This window comes from Mastigoproctus giganteus, chromosome 8 (genome assembly GCF_048544385.1).
Source record: "Mastigoproctus giganteus isolate SK-2022 chromosome 8, ASM4854438v1, whole genome shotgun sequence".
In the NCBI taxonomy this organism is placed as follows: Eukaryota; Metazoa; Arthropoda; class Arachnida; order Uropygi; family Thelyphonidae; genus Mastigoproctus; species Mastigoproctus giganteus.
In genome coordinates this window covers 69,100,577-69,120,516 of record NC_143582.1, presented here as the reverse complement: position 1 = coordinate 69,120,516, position 19,940 = coordinate 69,100,577, and the positions used below count along the sequence as shown (strand labels likewise).

The following is a 19,940-nucleotide window of genomic DNA, read 5'->3' as shown; positions in this document are numbered from 1 at the left end:
GTGGAGAACTCATCAGTAGTGCTCCAATTCCAGCATCTCGCAATACTACCATCATTTTTTAGCTCAAGTACCATCTTCGACTTGGAGAGTTGGTTATCAGACTTGTACGACATCAGTGTGTCTTCTTGGCTTCTATCTCCAACAGGAGATAGAAGGGCTGGTCCTGAAATTTTTCGGACTGTCGAGCAGTGGCAACTTCAACCAGTAGGTCTTCTGATCTTAAACGACGAACTTTGAGAGTACCTACTGTGTTTTTCTAGGCATTTTTGCACTAGGAATGGACATAGTTTTCCAATCGGTTGTTCTTGAGTAGAATGTATAATTAAGTTTCTTCTGTGCACCCAGTGGTTTTCTGAGTTTTGGAAACTACTTGCTCCATTTCGATCTGGAAGGGAGACCTTTTTCCCTCCAGATTATCAGCCCCGCCACCTTTGTGACCAAGCGGTAGTGGGTTAGTAATAATATGCAAATAAAAGGGAAAAAAGAAAGAAGGCTACTTCTCCTCCTGATCAAGTAAAGTGATTTCTTTACTGAAGATTATTTAACTGATTATTAGTGTAACGCTAAATAAAGAAGAAGATTTTATTTATTCAAGAGAGAGCGCTAATTCACTGGCAAAAACGCTTGGCAGCTCGGGCCAAAATGCATATGATCACACCTCCATGAAGTTCCTTTGGGAGCACAGATATTACGATACCTATCGTTTCACACCGTGTGGAAAGCATGGATCTGATTCCTATAAAAATTCTTTCCGTCTAGGAAGAATTTTTATGGGCATTTTTTCGCAGAGTGGGTTGTACTTTTTTTTTTTAATTTGGAACTCGATTTTTCATGCAGCAAAACACACAAACATATGCAATTTATACCCAACACAGTGACTCCTCATAGCCTTTGTTGCAGAGCAAACAAAATAGTGAAATATCAGACTACCTACATTTATATCTATTTTGGATCCTGTTCGGTGCAACAATCACTTAATCATATGACTTCATTTTATTTTGAATGTTAAGGTGTCTTGGTACTCAGAACCTTCGTTCTGTCATTTACAGTGTGTTAATTAGTCGTGCAGGAACGAACTACAAATTATCCAGAAAAGAGATGTGGTGCTTTCTTATTTCACCAAGGTCTCGAAAAAAAGCAAGCATAACACAGCACTCGTGAAAATGACAAATCATCGTCTTTTCACTTTTTTTAAACAAAAAAAGAAAACATTATACAGTCATTTATAATATTATAAAGATAATAACTGTTATTCAACAGAGTTGTTCTTACACATCGCTCTTCGAAGTATAGAGATGATCTTCTAATGATTCAATAGCCATCCATTTTACTGGCACACGACCCTAGAAAGTAAACACAAGCGGGTATGTTCATAAAGTCATTAATCGGCATGTTTCAGAAACAAATCATTACATCGTATTATGAAACATTATTTTTTAAAATAATTTTAATGTAGATCATATCAAATATTATAAATAACTAATTACACAAAATCTGTATACATACGGTTGCATACCGCGAGCCAATATAATTTTAAGGAGTGTTTTTCCAGTTAACGGGGGGAGGTTTAATATCATTGTTAACTGTAAAAAAAAATCAACAATATGTTGGTCCCTGTTTATGTAACAATCTCTATGTAAATCATAATTTCAGTTTCAAAAAGCTTCTACAAAAAGTTTTGGGGAGTTAATGCTAAATGTCATCATTCATAATGATTATTTTCAACCCAACAGAGAACTACATCATTTAAATTAAAATCTTAATATGTTCAAAAATAATGTCCGCGCGAATTCTTAAGTGATGAAGCTAAAAGGAATTTGGAAACAAGGAGACAGTAAGGACTTCTGTATTAGGCATAGTCGAGTTTAAATAAAATTCAAAAATTCAGCATAATAAGCGGTGGGAAGTAGAAATAAGTAAATAGTCTTTACCCAGGTATGGTTTCTAGAATGTAAGACACTTAAATGGTAGTGTTAAATGATTAATTTAAGCCTTTCCGGCTTCTCGGACTGTGTAATTTTTTATATATAACAGTATACTTTTCCACTTAGGTAGAAACTAAAGGATATGAAAAAAAAAGTCATTACATTAATTTTTCTCGGAAAATTAGTAAATTAGCTGATGACGACAAATGCAAGTAAAAATAACTTAAAAGGATGATAAATAAATTCACTGACAGTTGTTTCGGCAAATAAGTCTACCAACCAATAAAATGAAACATCCATCGATTCACTGGCATGTGATCTCAAAGTGAGAGAGAAAATCTTAAGTACAAAACTATACTGCCAAAAACACTTTTGATGTTTTCTGTTTGAAAATCGCAACTAATTTACCTTGGGGTTAGGTTGTATTTTCTGCAGAAACCGGGCCTAAAGTCATTTCCTGTTGCCGAGATGAGAATAGGAAACAGTTATTTATTAAAGCGAACACCCACTCCTGTGCCCCATTTGTTTGGAATCAGTTTCACCTATGAAAGCGTTCAACCTCTTCATTACTCATAAACATCACGGTGACCAACTGCTAGGACAAAAATGAACAGAAAAGACCTGCTGTAAAGCAATCAATATTACCTGTAACTTCGGCATTTATTTAAAACATGAAATCATCATTATAATCACAACAATATTTATTATGTTTTCAGGATCAGCTGCCTAATCCCCTGTGAATTATGCTTTGTATTCAGCAATTGTAATTTCCACTCTACACAAAATCTCCTCTTGTATTGATTTTTTTGTCATTTTCAAAATTATTACCGGATACTGTCGTATTGCTTCGACGTCACCCACCATTAATAAATTACTCGGGGTAGTCCTCGTACTAAATGAGCGTATCTCATTTTCAGGGAAATTAATTCGCACGATTTACTACCACTCAGTAAATATTAGCTACTGTAATTGTCGAGTAATGCCTGTAAACATATCTTACCTTGCTTGTTTTCAGGTACGTGTCACCTTCATAAACATCCCTGCTTAGGCCAAAATCGGAAATCTTAATAACTTTTCCTGCCGCTAACAAAACATTTCTGGCTGCCAAGTCTCTGTGTACGAGCTGAAAAAAAAAAAAAAATTTTTTAAGGACTAAGAAGAGCATGAATTATCCAGAATTGCTCTATCTTCATTTCTAAATATTCTCATTACACCAAAGTTGGAATTCCCCCTGTAAATATATAGTTGTGTATTTGTAAAACGAGTTTATGGTTTTGGTTCTGTCCAGGCAAAACCCAATAATATTTTACGGCCCGAAGGGTAATGGCGAGGATTTAGAGATAACATGATATTTTAATGTATATCGAGGTTATTCGATGTAGAGAAAAAAATTACATATTATGTAAATCAAAAACGCATGTAAAAAAATTTACATGGAACTATAGGATATTAGCAGTTGTTAGTCTGGAGGAAAAACGGGAGGAGCAAGATGCAAGCCAGTTGAGCTTTTTTTTATATATCACTGTACAATCGCGAATAACAACGCTCTCATTTCATTCGCAAAATACGAATTTTTCACTAATTTTCACTGAAGAGTACATTAATCACTGTTGATGGGCCTATTAGTTGTTATTCTTGATGTGATAATATTGGGATAAATATTATTCCGGTTTTCATCTGAGTAAAAAACATAACAATGGGACAGAAACTTTAGATTACAGTGCTTAGGGATGTTTACTAGCGTAAACATCCCTAACCATGACCACGAAGACATCGTAAACAGTATACTTACTTTCATGTCGCTCAAATAAGCCATCCCTTTAGAGATCTGCCAAATGAAAGATAGCAGCTCCCTTCTGACCATATAATTAAGGTATGATTGGCGCGTGTGATTTTTCTCCGAGAAATACAACGGGTTAACGATACTGCGAATGCTTCCTTCTCCTTGGACCAAAGGAACACGGAGCTCACGAAGGTACGTTCTTAAAGAACCATGCTCGGCGTATTCTACAATGATATACAACGGCCCTCCTGAAAAAAAAGATGATGCCATAAATGATTGCAATACATGGTAGTGGTTAAATATAATATTATCACGATTAGTCGCGTCTTGAGCATTTAATACATTTAGGAAGTAGAAAATAATTAACTACCTTTATCGAATAAGTAACAAATAATAGTTATAAAATTACACAAGTTTAGTACAAATAAATCTTTATTGCGTGGTAAAATGTACTACACAATTACCCAGGTATTTGTGTTGTTGTTAATGTTTAATACATATTAACAATTTGTAACATCTACACGTGTGAAAGTAGAGAGGATTATTATTAGAAGAAGAAGGATCTTTGTTTTGTTTCTATTAAGGCAACGAGTATTAATTATATTTTATTTTTGAGGTGGATAAGTGTAAGGTCTTTTGATATAGTGAGTGCAAATAATTTATATCGAAACAAAAAAGCAGTATATTAATATACACAAATACAAGACACTAATAAGAATAATATACAGTAGTTATTAAAATTATATAAAATGGCAGGCTAAAGCAGCGTTTATCCTATATATATAATTAACACATGGGATATATCAAGTTTAGGTATCCTACCTAAATACATGTTTGTATAATAAAATTTTAAGTTTTAAAATGCTTTAAATACGGGAAATGACATATAGAAACTATACAGGGGCAATTGTGAGAAAGTAGTATTTATATAAGTAATTAATCTTATGAGTGCATTAGTACATAATTTAATATGAGACAAGCATGCGTATTTATTTGTTATGCTGCGCTCTGTAACTTGATTCCCATAGTAAAACCTGTTTTTTTTTTTTTTTATGATATTTGAATTGAAATGCCGTGTAAATTCTAATCGTCGATCTTTTAATATTTTTATTCGAAAAATAACCACAAATAATGTATTTGAAATATTTATTTCTCTTATGGGGGGGACTCTTTCTTGATACTTCGAAATTCCTCACTACGCAATTAATGAAATTGTTTTGTTTACATGTTGATTTATTCGCTACAATTTAGAAAGACGGTTGGAAAACTTGCTTATTGTCCAAATGGCATTGGAGCATTCTGGTCTTTTGCCAAAGCTACTAGCCCCAATCTTTGCCTGTCTCACCTCCCACCTCTATTAAAACCCAGTATCTATTGTCACCCCAATTAAAGATAAAGCCGACCTGCTGGCATCCTGCTTTTCTTCTGACTCGTGTATTGATGTCCTTGGTAAACCATCTCTACCATTCCCGAAACACACCACTCAGTGGCTCCTGTGGTCATAAAGTAGGAACTATAATGGGAAACTCACTGATCACAATTCTCCTTCAGTATAACTTTCCTACTAAACACTTGTATTGTATTTTATTGTGAATATTTATATATTCAACTTACACACCATTGTATCCAGTGCTGTAGTCGTAAAATTAGCAGAAGGTATACTCAATGAATGTTAAATATTTGTTTTTTTCAAGTCTTTCAAAAACCAGAAGGTATACGCCGTATATCCGAATATACCCTCCATTACAGCCCTGATTGTATCTTACATTTCTGATTTACTCTTAAATCCCTGATATTAAGATCGTGATGGGAATTTTTACGTTTATCTCCAGAATGTAAATAATTTTTTTATTATTATTATTATTACGTATCTAAGAATTTTAATGTTAATTAGGTGTAATTTTTATTCTCCTAATTTACCTTTCTGAGTGCAAGCACCTAACAACTGGACAACGTTAGGGTGGGATACTTCCTTTAATAAGTTGAACTCAGACATCAAATCGTGTTCCTCTATCGCTGTTCCAGTTCCTGTAATATATGTACAAGATTAGTAACGTGGCGCCATCTCGTAGCAGAAGCATAAAACAATGACATACATCTAAAAAGTTCCCTAAGAGGAACATTCACTACGTTGCTAGTACTTAGACGACCAAACATTCAATTTTTCACCGATCGTCCCAAAATTGGGACAATCAATGAAATGTTCAAAAAAGGTTTTGTTCCGCTTTTTTTATTAACATATAAGCAGTTAAAACGAATGATATATACGATAATTTAACATAGCGATTAATATTTTAATACATAACAACACGTGCATTGTACATCTAACATGGTCAAACTGTCAGATCGTTGAAAAGTTCGTACACTATTTATTGACATTCTATTGTTTAACTTAAGAATTAACAAAATATGCTGTGTGTTGGTTATATATATTATTTCTAATGTCAATCCTTGGCCATTAACTCTTTGATGATAGACTCTTGCAATATAGTTTGTTTGCTACCAGTCTGCCATTCATCTGGCTATGTCGCAATAAAGATATTCTCTCTCTGTAAAATTTTAATACATTGATGTTTCTAGAACTATAATACAAATTAACATCAAATGACTGACTTTCTGTTAGGTGCGTACGTTTAAAGCACTTATTATTCCATCGTTACCATTTTTACTTTCAACCTGCATCAGTATCCGTGTGAAAGTTCTAAAATTATGGACGGAGAGGCAAAAATCTTTTACTGTTGATGCTACCGCCTACCAGTTAGTTTAACTTTTTAACTTTACCGACAAAATTTTTAATTAAATATTAATATGACAGCAACAAGCAATCTTCTTTATTCTACTTTTTCTTCCAAAAGGTGTATACTGAGTGGTGGTATACAACTTACGTAACAATTTTTGATTCGCGAAAGATATTAGCGCCGATAGTGACAGACTGCTGAAATTAAAAAAAAAAAAGAAAGAAAGAAAGAAATTATTATATATATAATATTTTGTAATTGCATCCCTTATGTTGTTAAAATTAATGAATAGTATTGCAAAGTGCACAATTTTATTTTTGTTGACATGCACGGTAGGAAAATAGAAATTCGCTTTTCTTTTTCTCTTTTCCGAATATACATACAGCTATTATATATTTAAATCAACATACGTTTCGAATGTTCAGCCATTGTTCGATCAATACTAAATTGTCAGCTGTCGTTGTTGTTAATAGCAACGATATAGCCAATATTTTCAAACTTCCTTTTATGAAACCGGTGTGTGTATAAAACGGCTAGTTAGCAGAACATCGAGAAATTAAAAACAGCATACTAAGATAAATTTTTGTACATACAAGGGGCAGACAAAGTAATGGAAACACCTGTATGCACTAATATGGCGTTAGGCCATCGTTTGATTTTAAACTACCTTGTATTCTACGTGGAATAGATTCAAATAAATCGAACTGTTGTAACAGGAATACTGGACCATTTTTCATGGAGGAACTTTTCAGGCTCCTTGAGTGATGGAAGGTGGAGAAAATCTACTTCTCACTCTTCACTCCAAATATGCTCGCAATGCCTCCATAACGTTTACGTTTACGTCTGGTGTGCAGGCCACAGGAGATGCCTAGCGTCAGTTTCACGCTCATCAAACCAAGATTGGACATATCTGGCTGTGTGTACTGGAGCATTATCTTCTTTAAACATGGCATCGTTTGTGGGAAACAATGTTTACACTATGGGATGAACCTGGTCACTCAGATTATCAAGGTAATTCAGTGGCAGTAATTCGCCTGTTCAGGGTGATGATTGGATCTTAAAAACACTAAAATATTGCTGATTCTCCAAGTTTGACAACTTGGCACACAAGAGAGTCAGAATGCTGAGCTTCCTCTGGCATTCGCCAAACAAACTCTTCCTGATGTAGAGAAAAAGTGTGAATGAGCTGAAAATTTGACATGTTTCCAATCACTACATGTCCAGTGTTTGTGCTCCCTACACTATTGCATCCTCTTTCTAAGATTACCATTAGTAACGAGTAGCTTGGCAATAGCGGTTGTGCTATAAATTTCAACTTTATGAAGTTCTCAACGAACTGGAGAAAACTGTTTCCAATCCAGTTTCCAAAGTTTTCTTTGGAAACTGGATTGCTGACACTCACATTTAAGTTTTGAAGCGGTAGTTTTATGTTTTCGGGCTAAAACCCTTTTCAGTGCCCGTCAGCTTCGATTTTTTGCCACAATTCGACTATCAGATTTTGCTTTTTCATACTTTGTGAATGTATGACATCACTTTCGATACAGCTGCTCTGAATCAAATCAGCAGTTTTAATCATCAAAGTCATTAATTCCCCAGCTAAACATGCACCAACGATCTGACCTCTTTGGAATTCAGACAGGCGGTCTTCATGTACTTCTAAATAAACATCAGCTTTTGTCGTCTTTTCTTCACAGTAATACCTGCTGCAAGAAACAAAAATAAATAATCGCTGAATGTTCATAAACACGTCATACAACCATTACTTTCATATAAGGCGCTTCCATTATTTTGTCCACATTCTGTACACATAAGTCCTGTTACTGGTATTGAAAATAAATCTCCCTAATCTCACCGAGTCTTGAAACAGATAAAACGTTAAAAGAAAACAATCAGATGGTAAATTTTTGCTGGATCCCAGAACACTGGAATTCCTGGGAATAAACTTGCTGACCAGGCAGCAAAGCAACCGGCCAACACTGATGCAAAGGAAGGACCTCTTATAGGTCCTTCCCATTGATTTTAACCCATAATACAAGAAGACTGTATTAAGCGGTGGACTGAAATGTGGCACAACCAAACAAAAAATAAAGCCAAGATCACAGGAATGGATTTACAGCTACAGAAAAACCAACATCAAGAGGTCCTCTTCGTTCGGGCGTGTAATGGGCATACTCTTTCAACATATCTCTTCCTACGTGCTGAAGAAGATCCATCTGTCTGTTCATTTTGTCAATTATCACTCACAGTAAAGCATATCCTATTAAAATGTATTTATTATATGTCTATCAGAAATGCAGCTTTCAAAAGAATTACACATTTACTTTTAAATGTAACTTAACTTTTCCACTTTTTAAGAATCCATCTGTACAATACATTTTAGTTTTTATTACAATCACATAGCTGTCCTCATATAAACCCGATATGAAGATCTGAGCGAAACGCAGATTTTGGCCACTGTTGCCTTTGTGCGGTTAAACCCTCATACAAACAATAAGTATATATACACGTGATCAATTTATGCATCTTATGTAAATTATACCACACTTAAATTAACTCCTCTCTCTTTACAATTCCACCTCAGTGTCACATATTACTTTCTTCGTTCAATCATCATCATCATCAGCCATTTTCAATCCACTGCAGGATGAAGGCCTCTCCAGCAACTTTCCAGTTCCTTCTGTTTTGAGCACTGGCCATCCATTTACTACCCACAAACTCATGAATTTCATCTATCCATCTCCGCCTTTGTCTTCCAGGTTTTCTTCTAGCTCCTCTTGGATACCATTCTGTTATTTTCTTAGTCCATCTGTCATCATGTCTTCGAGCTATGTGTCCTGCCCAAGACCATTTTAGTTCTTTAGTTTTGATAAGAATGTCCTTTACTTGAGTTTGTTGCCTAATCCATGTGTTTCTCTTCTTATCTAACAATCTGATTCCCAATATGATTCGTTCCATTCTTCGCTGTGTAGTTCTCAGCTTCTCTTCCATTCTTTTGGTGAGTGCCCAAGTTTCACTTCCATAAGTCATGGTGGGGAGTATACATTGATTCATTATTTTACGTTTCAGACAAACTGAGATATTGCTCTTCAGTATGTGACTATATTTCCTGAATGCTATCCATCCAAAATTTATTCTTCTCTTCACTTCCAGCCATTTATCATTATTACAGCTAATAACTTGTCCCAGATAAGTATATCACTCCACCTTTTCAATTACTGCTCCTTCAATCATCATTTCCCTTTCTGTGGCATACTTGTTCATCATTACTTTTGTTTTAGCCATATTCATCTTTAGTCCAAAATCCTTACTAGCTGTGTATAACTGATTAAGATTTTCCTCTAATTCGTTGAGATCGTGGCTAATGACCACAATGTCATCTGCAAATCGTAAATGGTTTAGGTACTCTCCGTTCACATTGACTCCTTTCTGCGACCAGTCTAATCTTCTGAAAGCTTCCTCAAGGGCAGCAGTAAACAGCTTCGGAGATATTGTGTCTCCTTGTCGAACTCCTTTCTCAATTTTAAATTTCCTACTGTCTTTGTCTAGTCTAATAAAGGAGGTAGCACTCTCATATATTTTCTTCAAAATCATAATATATGGGGTATCAATGCCTTGTCTTTCCAGTGCCCGAAACATTGCCTTATGCTGTATGGAGTCAAATGCCTTTTCATAATCCACAAATGCCAGGCATAATGGTGTTTTATATTCATTTGCTTTCTCCATTAGCTGTGATATTACATGAAGGTGATCCATACTTGAGAATCCTGTCCTAAAGCCAGCTTGCTCTTTCAGTTGATTCTCATCAAGCATTCTTTATAATCTGTTAGTAATGACCCTTGTGAACAACTTGTAGATGTGGGATAACAAGCTAATTGGTCTATAATTTCCAATTTTTTCTTATGCAGCAAAACTATGATTGCATTATTCCACTGCTTAGGTGTCACACCTTTTCTAATGCACTTTGTGAAGAGCCTTGCCAGTTTTTGTGTTATGTCTCTTCCTCCCAATTTTAACAACTCTACAGTAACTTCATCTTCCCCCGGGGCTTTCTGATTCTTCATTTTCTTCAATGCTTGTTCTACCACATCAGGAAGAATATTGGGTATGTCGTATGTGTTGCTACTTTGCAATCCATCTTCCCCACTGCTGGCATCATTCCCCTGCACCTTGTATAATCCTCTATAGTAGTCTTCTGCTATTTGAATTATGCCTTCTCTGCTGTTTAAAAGTACACCATCGCTATTCTTCAGTTTCAGTATCATTTGTCTTTCTGTATTACTGCTCATGGCTGCTGATTTAATTCCTTTGTTTTCCCTTAATGCTTGTTCTACTTTTCTTGTGTTAAATCTTCTTATGTCCTCTCTGAGTCTCTTTCTAATGGCTTTGCATAACTCGGTATACTCAATTTTCTCCCTGTCAGTGTTTTTCTTGCTTTTCATTTGTCGTCTTCGGTTCATCATGACAAGTTTTTCTTGACTAATTTTTTCTTCTTTGGATTTCTTTTTCCCTATAGGTTTCTTGGGCTTTATCACTTTCAAAAAGTTGTAATATTCCTCGTCGATATCTTGGTCCTCAGCAGTCTGCAGAAGCTCATACTTGTTCGTAAGTTCCAGTACATACTGCTTTTTCTCCTCCTCTGTTATTTCAAAGACCTTTGTATTATTTACTCGAGTCAGTTTTTTCTTTTCCTTTCCTACATCTATATCAAGTGTACATCTTACCATTCTGTGATCACTTCCAACATTTACCTTATTCAGGACAGTAACAATATATCTTCTGTTAGTGAGGATGAAGTCGATTTCATTAGTAGTTAATCCATTTGGACTCTTCCATTCAATCAATCATCCAAACGTTCAATCATATATTATTAATATTTATGTAATATAAAAGAAATCTGTTTCCTGATATGAATAGTCCTAGCAATATAACTCTTATTTGCTCTTTCACTCGAAAGACACGCTACCTTTCCTTTTCATCTACATAAATAATGGGCATCTCTATCATAGTATCAAAGGATACACATGCACACTTCCATCCAAAATTCTCTGCTTTCTTCTCTCTGCTCCTCCAAAATTTCACTATTATACATGTGAAGTTGCTCATCTTATTTTCGCTCCCAACAACCGTGTCCATACCCTTCTCGACAAAACAGAAGAACTAGGGCAGGGTCGCATCAGGTAATGAATGTCTCTATTTTCTTTACTGATCGCGTCAGCTTAATTTCCTGTCTGCTATTGTGTATACGTTCACCAGACCCCACGTTTAGTGCATGCATGGCAGATATGATTTCTACACGTACTGGGTCTGGTAGCGTCAGCTCTAGTTTTTTCACTCATTGCTGCCTTTTTTTTTTTTTTATTTCAACCATTTAAACTACCTGAGAAATAATTTACTTAACTTCTAAAATGGGATTATCTTCTGTCCTACCCTACGTCACAACAGTTATTTCTATCGAAAGTTATTTATTTACAATTAACAATTTTTTCAGCTTCTCTGAATTATTACTTTCAATTAATAATACATGTACTTTACCGCGGACTAGGTTTTACACAACGCTTAACGTCATTAGCGTTTATTTATTTTAGTAAGAGTGCACTCGTATACTACAAAACAAACATGAAAATTCAGTTTTAAATATATGTTTATCACTTTGATATGAATATAACTTTTTTTTTTAATAGGCATGTTTTCCACTCTATGCCAGTGGTTAAACTTGCATTCATCAGGTGTTTTAAAGTTTACTGTGCAGCTACGTTGAACGTTGCCAAGCAGCGTGTCTCCTCGAAAAAAATTTATGAACTGCGTTTTTTTTAATAATTACGTAGCGTCATCTCGTGAGAATATCAAAAAAATCAAGGCTTTTTAATTCAAACTCCAAAAAACCAGTTTAGTATTGCACAATATAATTAATTTAAATATTCTGCTAAATGCAACGGTGTATAATAATATCCTTAGCAAAGAAAGAGTTACATTGTGTAGTAGTGCTGCGATATAACCTGAACGTTGCAAGATGCAGATCAAATTTATGTACGAGTAAATCTCAGGTTTCACAGTTATTTTGTTATTTGGTTTTTTTTTTTTAGGAGCATTAGCAACTAAGGCCATATTGCTCCGGGGATATGCGGTGGTCATTCCCTGACCTTTCCGCATCCTCCGTATTTGGTGGTCACGGGCTCGAACCCCGGTCTAATCAAGAAAGCGCTGCTGCTCCTGCCCATCTGGCTACGGAGGAGCCTGTTTCACAGTTATTCTCTCGTTGTTACACCTAATTGTTTGTGCAATTTTAGATCTGCATATTGTATGCATATTCACTGTGGAATAATGTATTTTTCAAGTTCGACCAAACTTTTAATTATAACTATTCTCTAAACTTCAATTCTTTTAAAAAATCTTTTTCTTTTTAGATGTTGCAGCCTTAAGTTTAGTTTTCATCCTCTGATTCTTTTACTTCAAAAGGACCATAGGATGAAAATACTAGGCCAACTTCTTCCGCCTAAAACTGCTTAACGACAGTTCCAGAAGAAGCCTTTAATTATATCTCTACTCTCTGACGGAATTCGAACCTATTCGTTTAAATTTTTCCTGCGATGTTTACAAATTTGAAATATATATGACAGTACGTTGTAGACCTAAAAGCACATATTGATAATTAAAGTTTTTTTCTCCCCATAACTGGATTATCGAGTTTTAATAACTACATTTTACATGACTCGTAGCATAACCATAAAAAGAGACGCGCTAGTTTTAAATTCCTGTATTTAAATATTTTACTTTACACGGGTTTTTTCCCTAAATTTACTTAACAGCAGTGGTTCCCAAACTGTGTGACACAAAGTTAGGAACCACTGCTTTACAGTAATTGCCTGCGGCCAGGTTGAAGTTATACGGTTTTAGGCGCATCATCAACTTAGGTCATATTGCGCCGTATATAATATAATGCATGTAAATTGCATGTCTGTGGTCAGATTGCCAAACGAAAAAAACATGGTACCCTCGTCTGAGACTAACTCAGCCACGTTGTGAAAAGGATTCATAAAAATTCCTCACATTATTGACGGGATTGGAACTCAGAGGTTTTCCATTGGGGAGGACGAGTAGTCAGGTACTAACAGAGTTACATATTCTGGATGTTCCAGTCAACACGATACTTAAAAATACGGTGAATTTGTTAACCATTTTTACAGTTCTGTGTTTATTACTGATCAGCGTTTTATGTAAAAAGTTTTATCAAACTGTGTTTTAGCATTTTTTTTTCACTTCACTTGGTTTGAAAGGAATGTGATGACAATGCTGTGCATGTCAATAAGTTGCTCGCAGGGCGGCTTATCCCGTCGGACGTTTAAGGTGGACCCTCTTTTTTGTAATGTGCCCAGTCCACTATTTAATGCGTCCGTATATTTTTTAATTCCGAATACAGCATTCCCCCTTCCTTCTGAAGTTATTATTACAGTGGAATGTCAGTTATCCGGAATAATTCGAAAGGCTGATCTTTCTTCTTCTTTTTTTAAATTTTTATTAAACTATCCACTTCTACAACGACAGGTGGAAGTTTGTTCCAGCAATCAACCACCTGTTGGCTAAAGGCAAACTTCCGCACATCTATCCTACAACTGTCTTTCCTCAATTTCAATTTATGCCCTCTCAGGCGATTATTCTGAGCAAGAGAAAGAGTCCCATCAGCATTGAGCATGCTCAAACCATTCAAGACTTTATATACCTCAATCAGATCACCTTGCAGGTGCCTAATCTCCAGACACTGTAATTTCCAAAACTTAAGCCTTTCTTCGTAAGAGCAACCCTTTGTTCCATTCACTAATCTCGGTGCCCTTCTCTGTACTTGTTCCAGCAGCCCTATATCCTTCTTAAAATGAAGCCTCCACACCTGTATACAGTACTCAAGGTGTGGCCTGACCATTGCCTTATACAAGGGGATAATCACCTCCTTATCCCTGTATATCATTGATAAGACACCATGAGCTACTCTAGCAGACTGTCTGCACTGCTCAGAAAACTTTATATCTGCCTGCACAATTACACCCCCAGGTCCTTTTCATTCTCTACCACTGTCAGTTGTTTGTTTGTTTGCTATTTGGTTTTTAGGAGCATTAGCAACTAAGGCCATATTGCTCCGGGATATGCGGTGGTCATTCCCTGACCTTTCCGCATCCTCCGTATTTGGTAGTCACGGGCTCGAACCCCGGTCTAATCAAGAAGCGTGTGCTATGCACTGCTGCTCCGTCCTACCAGGCTACGGAGGTGCCACTGTCAGTGTAGTACCACACAACTGATAGAGTAATCTGGGGCTACAGCAGCCCATCTGCTCAACTTTTCTAGATCCTGTTGCAGCAGTGTACTGTCATTAACAACCCTGCCACCTTCGTATCGTCTGCAAACTTGGACATTAAGCCTGATATACCATCATCAGTATTATTAATAAATACAGAAAACAACAATGTACCCTACACTGAACCCTGGGGAACTCCCCTAATAACAGTGTCCATTGATTACCACTCTCTGTCTTCTCCCACTCAACCATCCCTTTATCCATAGCAGCAATTTGCCTCCAATGCGGCAGTCTTCCATGTGTTACAGTATCAAAAGCCTTTCTAAGATCCAAATATATGATATCAAAATTATTCTTTGCATCCAGTTACTTTGTGACCACATCATAGTGGTCAGACAAGACTTCCCCTTAACAAAGCCATGCTATGTCCGACCTATAACTGAAGTCGTCTAGATGATCCTGCAGTGCCTCCAACTAATAACAAACTTGTTAGTTAAACTAACAAGTTTGTAATTACTTGTGTCCCGCTTTGATCCTCCTTTGTGAATTGGGGTCACATTTGCACATCTCCAGTCCATGGGTGCCTCAACTGTGTCCAAGGAAGCTCTCATAATTATGGCTAAGGGTTTGCTGCCTCCTTTAATATAACTGGATAGATCCCATCCATCCCCGTTGCCTTTCTTATGTTTATCTTCAACAATTTCTCCTCCACTTTGCTCTCGGTTATTACAAAATCATCTAGCTCACTGCCAGAGTTTAATTCACCTCTGGCTTTCCTCTCCCTGAATAACTCCTCATTTGTGAATGTGGATGCAGAATACTCATATAGTTTGTTAGCTACCTGAGCAGGATCATCAACAGGTGGACCAATCTGATTCATCCCCTTCCTTCTAGAGTTTACATAAGTAAAGTACGCTTTGCTGTTTTTCTTTGCATCCTTTGCCTACCTAACCTTCTTTGTGACTTGGTTACAGACCAGCATCTATCATAGGCTTCCGTGTCACCTGTTAATTTATATTTATCCCATGCATTTTTCTTCTCTGTCACATTAGTTCATATGACATCCATTTAGGCCTAAACCTTGAACAATATTTCTTAGTTGGAATGAAAAGCCTAGTTGCTTCCCATTTTGCATTTGCTGTTGGTAACATCATCAGTTGGTCTCACCGTATATAATTTAAATACTGTCTCAGACCACCATAGTTACCTTTACGAAAGCAAAAACCCTTCCATTTACCCCTGATGGTAGTTACCTCTTTCAGTAAATCCCACTTAAGCACACTGTCACCTAGTGGTTCCTTTATCTGCAATCACTACGGATAATCAGATCAGTAGTATTACTCCCTCTAGTTGCCTCCCGAACATGCTGCTGTAGAAAACAATCATCCAATAAATCCTCACAAAAGCCTTGCTAGTGTGTGAGTGACCAACCCACATACACCAGTCAACATCTGGGAAATTAAAATCCCCCATTATAAGACTCTCTGATTTACTGGCCCACTCTATTTCCCTGTACAGTTTTTTATTATACTCATCAGAGTCATTAGGCCTATAACACACTCCTACTCTCACTTTTTTCTTTCCCAGTGCTTATGTCACACCAAAATGACTGGACACTGCACTGTCCAGCGATGTCGACTGACTGTACTTCCTTGGATTTTATGTGTTTCTTAACTAATAGCATAACCCCTCCTCCCTTCCTACACATTGTACTCCCCAAATTCCAGTTCTGCATTCCTTATATCTGTGTGACACCACGTCTCTGATATCCCAACAATATCTGCCTTTGATGCTTTGACCAACACATCAAATTTATTTACCAAACTGCTGGCATTGGTGTGCACCTGTTCCTATTCTTAGCTACCCTAACACAGCCCATGTATTTATTTGTTCCGCCATGACTCCCAGCAGTCCCCTGCACCATGTTTTCCAGGCTGCTGCTCATTCCAATAGAAGCGGCAGCGATGTCCTTTGAAAAGTAAGTTTGCTTCCGTTATAGCAAATTACGAGAAAGAAAACGTTTACAATGTTGATGAGACGGGCTTATTATGGAAAGTATTACCGAGAAAAACCCTAGCTACTAAAAGAGAAATGCCTACACCTGGTTTTAAGATAAGAAAAGAGTGAGTTACAATTGCTATGTGTGCAAATGCCACTGGGACGCTCGATTGTCCGTGCTCGTTATCGGTAAGTCGAAAAAACCGAGCGCATTTAAAAATCTTTCTAATTTTCCTGTTTTGTATAAAAATGCCTGGATGGCTATTTCTGTTCTCCGAGATTGGTTTATAATTTTTTTATTTAATTTAATTAAATTTTCCGTAAGAGGTCTGACATCAATTATTCCGGATAACTGATGCTCTACTGTACTACTATCACTAATTCAAATAATAATAATAGTAGATAGTAAAACTTAAGATATATATACAGGGTGTCGATAAAAGATCTGAATGATTTCATTCACTCTCACTCCAAAGAACGAACAGGAATACAAATTCTTGAATCCCTCAAAGAAAACTATGTTAGATTCCACTTTTCTCCAAACAAATTCTTGGTGTACTGATTTCGTTGTGCCCCAATTGTTCATCCTCCGTAGCAGCTTGATTTGGCACGATGCATCGCTGTGTGTCACTCGTTTGGAGAGGTCTGAGTTCAATTCCAGTCGATAAATGCAGGAATATCTCAAATTCAAATTATTATATTAAGGTCACCCATAATTCATTACATAAACACGTATTTGTGTCTGTAAATTGCGTGTGTTCTTGGGTCGATTTGCCTGTTTTGCTGGCCGAAAAAAAAAAAAAACAAACAAACCAGTTTCTGGGGGTAAAATCTTGCTGTCTACGTCTGAGACCGACGAACTCAGCACGGAGTGAAAAAAGCCCATTAAATTTCCTCGCGTCATCGACGGGATTCGAACCCGGGTCTTTCCCACCTGGTGTGGGGAGGAGTGACGATACCACTGTGCTACAGGCGCAGACCAAGAATTTCTCAAGTCTTCTTCAACTGGAACTGTAGTAGGGGTTAGTAAGATTTCTCAGCCCGCACAACGTGCAGATCTGCATCTACAATTTGAGAATTTTATAAGCAAAATGTACTAAACGAATATGAGCGGCTAGTTCCGGCGCTGTTAAAATAATAATCGGAATTTGTCCAAATTGTTCATTTAAATGTGATATATAAAGAAACGATTTAGAGAATTTATCCTCTAAAATAAGCTAAGTCAACCCTTAAAACAGCACGGAATGGGTGTGCGTTGCTTTAAAATGCCATAACAAACCTACAATTAAGATTCATTCACCGGAAGGCCACTTACGATCGGAGGAGATTACGAGAATAGTATCGTGTATCTTGGATTTGAACGCGAGGTGTTGATAACTTTGTACTTTCAGAATTACCAGTTGACTAAGGCTGTGCCTTAACTCTCAACCTCATTGACTGTAAATTGAAATTTGATTAATGACATTGGTTTTGTAATGAAATTTGCCAGATTTCATTACAAAACCAAACACAATAAATTATAGCATTCACAAAATCGAGATTTCTGTTAAATGAAAGCATTACATTTGGCTCCTTTGACAACTTTTTTTCTAGGGAAACACAAACCTACCTTTCAACATCTTAACGGCCACTGTAGTGTAACCTTCATTACCAGCTATGCCGAAAGCTTTGGCTCTCACTACTTTTCCAAATTCTCCCTCTCCTAGCGTCTCCTCGAAAATGAGGTTCTCTCGGGGAAATTCCCATTCATTGTTATCCTAAAATTCAAAGAGTTTCACTATTACTCATAATTAGCACAAGATATATGTATAATATATCCAATAATACACAACTCAAAATGGACCGGAGCATAATGGTTTATGACATTCATTAGTAATGTCGTGTACAGGATGACCATAAAGCCGTTTAAAGGTGGAAACACTTTTAAAAATTAAAACCAGTTTTTGCATTGTAATCAGTATATGAGAGAATATTTTTGTGGGACCACAGATGCTGGATAGCCTCGCCTTCAATGAGGTCACTACCAGGCACCTTCCTAGTGAAGGGTGGCTCTGAATGAGTTGGTTGATACGAGCTGTTATTCTAAATGACCTTCTTCCATTGACTGGAAATCCTATCCATAGTTTTGCTGATGATAGCACATTGCATTCAACTTTCCATTTTGAGAAACCTTGTCCTGCTCAATCAGCTTCAACTTCTCGAAAATCTCCTACCAATTCCTTAAATGCCGATCTTCAGGTAATTTTCCAGTGGGGCAAAGACAACTTAGTTGATTTCAACCCTTCTAAAACTCACTTATATCTCGCAAAAAGGATTCTTCTGCTCCTATGCTTATCTTTAGCGACACTCTGATTTCTAGGCAAAATGATATCTCTTTTGGGGATTACCCTGACTTCTAATCTCTCTTGGCACAAGCACATTACAAATATTGCTTCCTCTGCATCTAAAAAACTTGGTTTTCTCTTTCGCTCTCGGCGTTACTTTTCTTCCAAACAGCTGCTCACTCTGTATAAATCGCAAATCCGCCCTACCATGGAATATTGTTCCCACATCTGGGGTGGTGCCCCCAAAACCTCTCTCAGGCTTCTTGATTCCATTCAGAAGAGGGCAGATAGGTTAATTAATGATTCATCTCTAACAGAGTCTCTCCACTCGCTTTCTCATAGACGCACTGTTTCTGCTGCATGCCTCTTCTACAGATACTTCCATGGGCACTGTTCTTCTGAATTAGCTTCTATAATTCCCGCTCTCTTTCAAAACAGTCCAAACACGTGCCGCCACCAGCCAACATCCATTTACTGTCCAACTTCAAACCTTACTGATTTATTCATTCAACTGCAGTTTTCTGGAATAACCTTCCTTCATACGTATTTTCTGAAAATTACAATTTACAAGTTCAAGTCCAATGTCAACAAATATCTTCTTTCGTCTTCTCAACATCCAACCCAAGCACGGTACTAAATACTATAAGTTCTAATACCTCTCGTGTTTGGGGTTCACATAAAAAAAAAAAAAAAAAAAAAATGAACTTCAACTAGCATTCCATGTTCATAGCCGGATTGTCCCTGATGACAATAGTATCCAGGATAGCGCCCATATAATTACCCCAGTTCATTGTTTCAAGAGTTTATAATATCAGAAGTGCTGATTCTGTTGCAAATAACTTTGTGGACAATGCCCCAGGGGTTTCAATTCCCTTCCAAACAAACCAG

The 19,940-nt window shown here is 36.7% G+C and overlaps 1 protein-coding gene across 1 annotated transcript in view; it reads right to left on the bottom strand.

The window, feature by feature from the left end:
- The window catches only part of LOC150081600 (proto-oncogene tyrosine-protein kinase receptor Ret-like), a 91,203-nt gene that overhangs the window by 21,968 nt on the left and 49,295 nt on the right, over nucleotides 1–19,940 (bottom strand). The window contains exons 15-19 of the mRNA XM_090380256.1: nucleotides 18,338–18,485; nucleotides 5,629–5,736; nucleotides 3,718–3,956; nucleotides 2,926–3,048; nucleotides 1,273–1,343 (exon numbers count right to left, since the gene is read on the bottom strand). Coding sequence (XP_090236382.1) covers nucleotides 1,273–1,343; nucleotides 2,926–3,048; nucleotides 3,718–3,956; nucleotides 5,629–5,736; nucleotides 18,338–18,485 — 689 coding nt within the window. The remainder of the gene's footprint in view (nucleotides 1–1,272; nucleotides 1,344–2,925; nucleotides 3,049–3,717; nucleotides 3,957–5,628; nucleotides 5,737–18,337; nucleotides 18,486–19,940) is intronic.